At 25.6% G+C, this 10056-nt stretch overlaps 3 protein-coding genes across 5 annotated transcripts; 1 reads left to right on the top strand and 2 right to left on the bottom strand.

The window, feature by feature from the left end:
- Positions 1-249: 249 nt before the first annotated feature.
- Positions 250-8033, bottom strand: Hyls1 (Hyls1 centriolar and ciliogenesis associated). Its single transcript, XM_015524415.2, has 4 exons — positions 7893-8033; positions 4364-4507; positions 1457-1732; positions 250-919 (listed from the first exon to the last, which is right to left on the bottom strand). Exons 2-4 carry the CDS (start codon positions 4452-4454, stop codon positions 762-764), a joined length of 525 nt encoding a protein of 174 aa, XP_015379901.2. The 5' UTR covers positions 4455-4507; positions 7893-8033; the 3' UTR covers positions 250-761.
- ND-B8 (NADH dehydrogenase (ubiquinone) B8 subunit) lies at positions 5067-10008 on the top strand. 3 transcript variants are annotated; one of them, XM_089224971.1, is made up of 4 exons: positions 5067-5277; positions 5342-5448; positions 5632-5724; positions 9183-10008. In XM_089224971.1, exons 1-3 carry the CDS (start codon positions 5195-5197, stop codon positions 5715-5717), a joined length of 276 nt encoding a protein of 91 aa, XP_089081097.1. In that variant the 5' UTR covers positions 5067-5194; the 3' UTR covers positions 5718-5724; positions 9183-10008. The 3 variants fall into 3 exon arrangements, with proteins under 3 accessions (XP_089081097.1, XP_015379903.1, XP_015379902.1); XM_015524417.2 differs by lacking the exon at positions 9183-10008 and adding an exon at positions 5961-6512; XM_015524416.2 differs by lacking the exon at positions 9183-10008 and having other exon boundaries at positions 5632-5813.
- On the bottom strand, positions 7752-9507 carry Mpi (mannose phosphate isomerase). Its single transcript, XM_015524423.2, has 6 exons — positions 9178-9507; positions 8980-9121; positions 8745-8915; positions 8467-8634; positions 8116-8318; positions 7752-8048 (listed from the first exon to the last, which is right to left on the bottom strand). Exons 1-6 carry the CDS (start codon positions 9505-9507, stop codon positions 7845-7847), a joined length of 1218 nt encoding a protein of 405 aa, XP_015379909.2. The 3' UTR covers positions 7752-7844.
- Positions 10009-10056: the final 48 nt, after the last annotated feature.

The following is a 10056-nucleotide window of genomic DNA, read 5'->3' as shown; positions in this document are numbered from 1 at the left end:
AAAAGGTTCATATTATGCATCAAAATTTACTATGTAAGTTTGATCAAATTTGCAGGTCATGCCTGTGCATGACAGGCATGACCCGTGGACACGCCTATGCTTTAACTAGTTGCCAATTTGGGAGATCGTATAGATTAATTTTCTAGACTTGATAATATAATTTTTTAAATAATTTATACCATACATATTCCAAAGAGTTCAACTTATTTTTGATTTATACATGGACAATCTTAAAAATAAAACACAAGGTTTAATAGTTACTTTTATTCATTAATATTACAAAAGAAGGTTTATTTACAAACTGCATTTTTAGTTTTACAGTAAACCAATGAGGCAAAAATGAAAAAAATAAATAGGATAGGAGAAGGTGGCCATTGGCGGCATACTGGATACCATTTATATTACCAAAACAATTATAAGTAATAATGTGAAATATGTTAAACACTAGAAAATTATTATAAACTTTAAATAAAAAACATTGTAGACGGTTATCAATTTTACAAAATATCTCAGAATTCAGTGTATTATTTAATATTTATAATTACAATTTATAACAACTGAATAAAAGTGCACCATTGATCATATATTATTCATATCATCAATGGTGTCATTTAATATTTAATTTAGTATTTGAACATATTGTAAGTAGATATATATTTTTAGAATGTTGTGAATTAATAAACATGTTTATCTTAATAAAAACTTAGGTCAAATATTTAAAAATGTCTTAATATTAAGTGAAAAAAAACTATGAAATTAACCTATTTACGTATCATAGTCTGTCTTATTTGCCATCGTAGGTCATTATGACTTTTTTCACCGGGTACTTTATGATTTTTCCATTCTGTTTGGTAATACTGATGTAATGATACTGGATCCATTTGTTTCCTTTTTAAAATCTGTGAATATTTATTCTCTCCTAAAATCATATACTAAAGATTAGATGATAGGTATAACAGTAAAATTTTATTTGATTGTTAGGTTTTAATTTTCTAACTAGAATGTAATGAGTTACATAGGTACATATTTAAGTATTAATTTATAATAATAATAGTAATAACTAGGACTCAGAATTCGATACACTTGTATATTTTTTCTGTAATGTTTGATACAATGCTTTTCAACATAAATATGTGTGCAAAGTACACACCTTGCAATGCTATTAACAAATTTTGCTTATGGAATTTTTTTTTCATTTTTCAAAGGCATTAAAGTGTATTGCTAAACCTTTATGGGTAATTTATTAACTTATTTCTATAGATATTACAAATCAAAAATATTATATATAATTGTACATATATTGTACTAAAACAAGGTGATCTGGTTTTTAAAAAGAATTGTTTTTTAGATATTTAGGTCTAAATGAGTTTTTGAAACAGCATCTAAATGCGAGCCTTAATAATAACATAGATCATAATATAATTATAATGCTAAATAGTCACACTTTAATTCTTACCAGTTTTTATACTTGGTAAATCTGTTTGAACAGCTATTGTTGAAACAGCTTTAGAGCATATTTTTGTTTTTGAACTTGGCTGTGACAACCTTTCAAAAACATCATTATTCTTTTTATTATTTTTTTTATTACAGCATGCATTTTTACAAAAATTATTTGATGGAATATCTTGTTTTTCTTCTGATAAATCCCTTCTTTTCTTTAGATCAGTATTAAAATTTTCTTTTTCTTCAATTCGAGTTTTTTGTTTTTCATATTTGATAAGTTTTTTTAAATCTAAAATTAAAAATACAATTAATTTATAAAAAAATACCGTTAAATTTATACACTTAATTAAAACTACCCATCTCTTTTTATTATAAATAAACACAAAATCTAATTATTATCTGAGAAATAGAAAAAAATGTTTGTTTTGAAGGTATTCAACTCATAAATCGACCTATTTTTAAACAATTTTTGTCTGCACAGTATAAGACATTAAGGTTAAATAATATTCTTAAAAGTTATAAGTTTAATAAACAATAATAATTACAGTATAACCTAATTCATCATAGGCATATGCAACATTTCATATCTGGTACAACATACATTTTTAACTTTTTCAGCCAAACAATAAGTAGCCACATTGAACACTTATTTAGTTATTTCCCACTTAGGCAAAAAGAAATGGTGCAAGAGGTAAAAGTGATGACTTGTATCATTTTATTGTATGATAATTAATATTTGATTATGACCATCTTTATCTAAATATGCACAGCACCGTGATTTAAAGGTTATTGTTTTTATTCGATCAACATTGAACATTCAAATTTATATTTAATTTTACATTCAATATCTTTAAAAATAATTATGTAGCCTTTTAAGAAAATTACATTTTTAGAAGCAACAAAAGCACTATAAGCACTATTTGGTTATGTTACCCCTGAGTGTTCGGTCTAGGGTGACCAAACTTCCCGTATTATAAAAGAAAGTACCGTATTTCAAAAGTATGTCTCGTTGTCCCGACATAATTATCTGGGACGCTATTCCATTATTAAAAATAGGTTTATTTTCATGCATCGGAAAATAAGTAAAAAAAATTATACAAAATTAATAATTCTGTTTTAAATATCAATAAATATATTTTTATGCATTTTTTTTAGAATAATATTGTTTTTTCTATATTATTCTGATAACTGATTTATTTGTAGTATAATATGTAGTATGTATTGAATTCAATTATTCTAATATAGTTTTATTTGGTGTTCATCATGATGGATCACAGCTCTGTATAGAGACGGCAATTACAACGACAACAAGGAAAAACCAAAAATAAAACATAACATATTATAATGTTTGTATATTATTTGTAAATAGGTGTCTGATTTTACTCGTAATGTGAATCTCTATGAAATATTTATAATTTTTATATTTTGTCAATTAGTGCTTAGCATTTCATAATTTTCTGTTGGGAAATATGACATTTTAGATTCTGAACGAAGTGATGAATGTATTGATTTTACAATGTTTTTTTTTTTTTTTTTTGCGCCTGTGTACAACATAACTAGTCGAAATAATGATTCAAAGTTTAAAAATCATAACATTTTTTCTGTTTATAACTAAGGATTAAAAATATACCACTAAGTTTAGTTTTCCATAAGTTTTCCTTCAAATAGCTATAGAGAAAACTCGAAGCGTCGTTATAAGAAAAATTTTAAGTGCGTTTGAATTTTAAATTTTTACGAAGTAGCGTAACGATAACGATTTATTCTCAAACGATTTTAAACATTTGTTATTATTCAAAAAGTGTGAGTCGTAGATTCTTGAAAATTTTACCAGTTATTTAGATTGGTATTTTCTTTACATGATTTAATTTTCAAAATATTTTTACTTTTTTTGAGGTATTTATAGACAACAGAAATTTTCAATTTTTTTGAAAAATTTTTTTTGATGTGTTGATAACATTTTTTTGACACTATCAAAATACTTGAAAATTTAATACAAAGTTTCTCATAAATTATTCTTATAGTGATTAAAACTATATAGGCAGATAAGAATACATATGCACAATCTTTTTTATTAACATTTGAAGTTCAAATATTGACTTAATACGTAAAAATTACCGCAATTTTCAAATTATCTTAGATCGAAATTCATAAAAATTTTTCTTTTTAATTCTAAAATTTGAGAATTTAATACAAGGCTCATAATATTTTTCTATGATAATATAAGGTATTATGAATTATGATAACTACATGATAACTACATTAATTGATTAACCATGCCTTATGCAAAATGCGACTTAATTGAAAAATAAAATATTTGTTTCAAAGTAGAATATATGACAATATTTAAATATAATATATCCTAGACCGACAAATCATCTCCGTTCAGAATCGTTTTTCGTATACAATGATACCTATAATTGCATTCAAATTTAATCCCATACATTACAGTAACCTACTGTACAGCAGAGCAACATCCACGACTTACCCGCTTTTTTAAAACATATTTATCTGAAAATTAATTGCCTCTATATTATTTACATAAATAAATACAAAAAAAAAATATTTATAATTTGTAATATTGTAATCAAATATCCAAAAAAATTGTCTTATTAATTTTGTAAGTTACATTATTTAGTTATCATTAAGACTTTTAATAATTAGGCATTTCATTCAAAATATGTAGATATAAATTAATTTAAAAATTAAGTCCCATATTTTTATAATTTTTATCTGGCCACCCTACTTCTACACCTATAAACTTTCACCAAGACTCAGTCTGAAATTTATAAAACATACTTTTGATTTATCATTTATATAAATCAATGTTAATTTAAGTATTCAATCAGCATTTAACTACCTATAATGTGTACACAACTAATAGCAAAAGTAATATGAAAACAAGTTAATATTATTTACATACCTTTCATGAATTTTTGAAGCAAATGAGACTCGACATTTTCATACCCTAATTCTTTGAGATGACGTAAAACCACAACTTGATCAAATTCCATCAATAAAAAAGTTGTGTATTTAATGTATTTCGGAAGAAGGTGAAAATCTAAAGCTTATAACACATTGATTATTCTTATTGAAAAGTACAGATAATAATTAATGTAAGTATAACAACATTAAAATATGTTTATTATGTATTTTATATATCTAGTAACTAAAAATATAATATTGAAATTATAACTTAAAAGAAAAAGAATGGCTGACACCTTTAGATTTTTCACCAACAACCGTTTATAATTTTAAGTGTTTGAAAATTTGAAATTTTGATCTTATCAGCTATAATGTTATCTCAAAATATTTTGTGGTATTACCACCTTAGATCATAATCCACATATTATCGCGATTTAAGATTTAACACAAACGTTTAAAAGTTGAAAATATTTCCAGGGGCTAATGGTAAACAATTTTAAATAGTGGAAAATTATGTTATTAAAATATGTTTCAAATTTTGGGTGCTGAACAAAAACTAAAAAATGTCCAGTTGACGAGAAACTGGACATTTGACAAGTGAATACGCCATCTCTTGGACAATTTTAAACTATTGACCTTGACAATTTATGATGTTCGATATGATCATATGATCAATGTTTGATCTGCTGATAAGTGTTATCGCTCGAAAATTTTTAATTTCATGGCACCATATTATTACGTTTTTTAAGTTTTAACTTTCAAGAAAGTAATTACAAGTTGCTACTTGCTGTTGTCCTTTATTTACGTATTTATTTACCCAAATCTAATCATGTCCGCCGTTAAGTTTGGTAGCCACCTAAAAGAACTACGATTGCATTTATGTCAGTCATCTCCCTCAAGCAAAGGAGTTCGGTTAGTGTTTTTGTTGTATGACCAATACCTAATTCTGATTGATAATACGTTTAACTATTTTCAGGCAGTTTATAGAAAAATACTATACTTCGTTGAAAAAAGCTAATCCAAAGTTTCCAATTTTAGTACGCGAATGCAGCGGTATTGAACCAAAAGTGTTTGCTCGATTTGGTGAGTATTATTTGACAAAATTTCATTAATACTTAAAAGAATTTAAATTACACAAATTGTGATGTTAAAAGGATAAATAAAGGTCGATCAATATCATTTATAAAATGTATGCAAAAAAACGTGTGGATTAATCTAAGCTAAATATTTGTCATAATTAAATCATGATATATTTTACTTATTTAGAATTTGGACAAGAACGAAGTGAACATCTATCTGATCAATCGGCAGAGAATGTACTCAAAAAAATAGAAGGATTAGTAAAACAATAGAATTGTGGTAAAAGAAAAATAATGTCTTTTTAATATTATGTACATATTATAAAATATTATACTAATATATTTTAGTTGTTGTAGTCTGCTGAGCAATATGACTTTGAATTATTATATATTTAGATCATTTAAGTTAGACTAATAATTAACTAACTATTATAAACCTACTAATGGTTTACATCTTATTTCCTTTAAAAAAATAATTTACATTATTTTTAATAAATATTCCATTATTTTTTATAGTTTCAAAAAGTGCAAAAAATTACTTCTCATAAAAATATTAACTATCAACCAATCGGTATAGTAAAGGGCACTTATTTACCATTAGTGTCATAATTTGACTATTAATGTTTTGAAGTGGAATGCTGGCAAGTGAAATGTTAATTATCAACTGAGCCAAAAATATTATATAAAATACTCAACAATTAAAAAATACACTTCATCTAGAAAAATATGTAACATATTATGTACAATATGGATTCCAATTATAACTCTCTAACATAATAATTACAACAAAAATAACAATTGTACCAACTTTATTTTTGAAATCTATTTGCTCTTTATTTTTCAATGATCCTGATAACATCTATATTACAAAAAAGTAAAGTGCAACATTGAACATACCTATTGTAAAGAATCTGAATAGATTTTAGGTATCTAAGCCTATATAATAATACATTTTTAAGCATCTAAATAATATCTTGAAACAAAAAAAAGAAAACAAAGATAGAGAAACTTGAATTGGAATTTGTAATACATATTATGATACTATAATAAATACTGATTTTTTTTTAAGTTTATAATTGTATTTTACTGTTTTTGTCTCATATTCTTATCTATCTATCTATACTATATTTACATAAGGGAAGACACCAGTTCTGCGCATTATTTTCATCTTCGACTGGTAACTCCATCATTGTAGGAGTTTTATAGGAGTTTCAAATTCTGTAGCCAAACTTAAATCAGTTACCGCCTGGTATCTCTTTTAGATTGAGGTGTAGTAATATTTTAACCATTTAGCTTTTAATCACCCAAAACAATTTTAATATTGATTTTCCACAAAAATATTGGACATTTAAATTCATTTAGTGAGTGATTAAATAATTAAAGTTCAACTTTAAACAAAAAAAATAGGGTTTTATAATATTACGTACACATTTTTAAATTTCATTCAAGTTATGCAGGAAATTCAGCAGCCACCAGTATATGTGAAGCTATTGTCAAGCAATACTCATCTCCTTCTCAAATCAACCAACTAAGGTTGGTCCTCAAGTTGACTGCCAAGGTTTTCTCTTAACGTAAATGAATGAAAATTAATTAAAGAAAAAGCATGTTGTTTTCCCTATTTTGCAATCTACTTTGAGATTGATCAAAAAAACATCAATATCTGTATGAACCCAGTTAAAATAGAATAAACATAATATAGCATATTTATAAGAATACAGTACTATTGTACTAAGTATAATTCAATAAATCAAAAAACGCTGCAGTGCCAAAGTGTAGTATTGAAGTATATCACTAAACTGTTCTAAAGCGGTTGTAGTATTTACTAGAAGTGGCACTACATGACATTTTCAGATGTTTAAATGCCCCATTCAGCTATGCCTTGGATATTTAAGTTTATATATTATTATTAAATCTATCTAATTATTCTTATTTAAATGGCTAAACCCAATTAAAATTAATAGGTTTACTAAAATATATTTGCATAATAACACATAATATGTGGGTATTTTAATCTCAACTTTTATTTAAAATTAAATAACAAAATTAAAATGGTAACAGGTTTTTCTACCAATAATATATTATAGGAACCTATTCAATTTCAATATAAATAACATTTTAACTTTTATTTCATGTTATGTTAAGACATTTTTTTTAATATCCACGTATTTCAATTTTTCTAATCAAAACATGATCAATTGCATAAGAAGTTAGTTTAATTATGGTTAAAGTTAGTAGAAATTACTAAGTTAATTTTAAAAATATTTTAAACTAATATCATACTAAAAATTGTAAATGAAAATAAATAACTATTTGACAATAATTTAGTATATTTTAGTAAAAATTTCTCAGACAAATTGTAGAGAGCAAATAATTTTACTACCTATGTATTTAAAATTGTATTTATAAATTAACAAATGCTTGATATAATTCTAAAGACTCAAATCCTACTTGTATTTGAATTACGGCATTAGCTGGTATCATAAAAACTTTTCCTGGCGATAACATCAAATCTTGTGGTGCAGTTATTTTACCTTGACCATTTATAACAATAATTATGGAAGCAACATCTCTTTTCAATAATTCATAAACTTCATCTGCAGGAACCTTAAAAAAGCAAAATTATACATAAATCAGTGAATTATTTTTGATTTGATTTTTTGTATTCAAGTACTTTAATGCAAGCCACTGCAAAATCAGGAACTGGAGGTCTAAAAAGTGTTGTATAAGAATTTTCTTCAACTCCACAAAACAACTTGGATTCAGCAGGTGCCCCATTAAAATGTATTACCCTGCATAAAGTCTCTACATCAATATATTTCGGAGTCAACCCAGCTCTTATCACATTATCAGAACAAGCCATACATTCAATGCAATCTAAACAAACACATTTTTAATAGAATCAATCGGGTAGATTAATTTTTGTTTTTACTTTTACCCATACACAATGATATAAATTATAAGTTGTTACAAAAGCAGTTATTCAATTTTAAAGCATTTATATTATATATTAAAGAAATCTGACCACCATAGATATAAGCATGAGGTTCGTTAGCTCCTAAATATATTGCTTGACCTGGTGAGAGTTGAATATAATTTAAAAAATATATGCAGAAACATCCAACATCGTTTGGAAACCAACAATCGAGTTGATTAAATAGTTTTGCTAAGAACACGTTTTTTTTATCATCGCCTGTAATATAATTTCATTATTAACCTTAATCATAATAATACAAATACAGTGAGACACGCTGTATAGGTATTTTTGAAAATTTGATAGTTTCATTTACACAAATCACTTACACAGCGATTGCAGCTTTCTTTTATGGCTGCCAACATTTTGGCTTATAATTCCTTTTTCTGAAGTCATTAACTTGTAAAATATTTCCTTAAGCAAATGTTGTGAATCGGTAGTATCTTTTTTAAATTTATCAATAACTTCATATCCAACAATATTTTGAAATTCTGGTATTTCTAAATGACATAATATGAATTACTGATAAGTTTTATTTTAAAAACATAACATACAAGTACCTACCTTTTAAAAAGAATTTAATTTCAGAATATGGACGGAAACCACAAAGTCCTTCAAAGTTACTAAGCGCAATAGCCATTTCTGGTTTATGATTAGAATCTTGATATAGTTTAGGAAATTTCTTATTTAGTTCTTCAGCATAATCCTAAATTAATAAGGTAAAAATTATTATGTTGACACAGCTTATTAATATGTTTTTACCTTAGATGGATGCACTTGAATGGAGAGGGCCGAGTTTATGGATAACACTTTCATTAAAAATGGCAATTCATCACCAAATTTTAATCTAGACTTTAAGCCCAACGCCTCATTGTTGCTTTTTATCCAGTCACTCAATTTCTGCCCAGAGCTTTTTACTAACGAAGGACTTTTATGAAGAGCACCCATCCACAATTCAGCGTAGAACTGTTTTTCATCTATAGAATCTAGATGTTGACCAGCCAAACTCAGGCGACTAACTTCACTCGCAGAACCTTTTTTACCCCACAAGTAATTTTGAACAAAACATTGCAACTCAAAAACTTCGAGCATGATTGTAAAATGTTTTTTAACTAAAAAATCAAAATCAAATTTTATAATTTGAAAACAACAACTACAGTTATATTAATAAAAAAAAATATATATATATTATATTTATATATAATATAATCTAACTACCTCAGACTAATCAAAAAGTTTGATAGTCGTGTAAAGTCAAAGTCAAACACACGTTGATACACGTAAAATGTTGAATGGCCAATTAAATTATGCCATAGGGCATAGATAAGTTTTGTTTTTTTTATCCTTGCAATAAACCATATAGATGTTTAGTTGGTAGGCATATGACTAATACAAATATATTTGTTTAGCCACGAGTAGACGCATATCACTCGTATAACACATGAACACATTATCGATAGCTTTTTTATTAGATTACGAATGAGAATTATTTATAAATGGATATTTTACCCAATCGTAATTTGCGTTATGTGTACACATTGTATTTTTGTTCAATATTGTAAAATATTTAATAATACACTACCTTTGAAGATCTTTTTTACCTAGGTATTTAATTCCTACCTATTTAGTATTTATATTTAA

The sequence above is a fragment of the Diuraphis noxia genome, unplaced genomic scaffold, assembly GCF_037042655.1.
Source record: "Diuraphis noxia isolate RWA-SAM2 unplaced genomic scaffold, SU_Dnox_SAM2 contig0003, whole genome shotgun sequence".
Lineage (NCBI taxonomy): Eukaryota > Metazoa > Arthropoda > Insecta > Hemiptera > Aphididae > Diuraphis > Diuraphis noxia.
The sequence above is the reverse complement of the archived record's forward strand: the minus strand, read 5'-3'. Positions and strand labels throughout refer to the sequence as shown.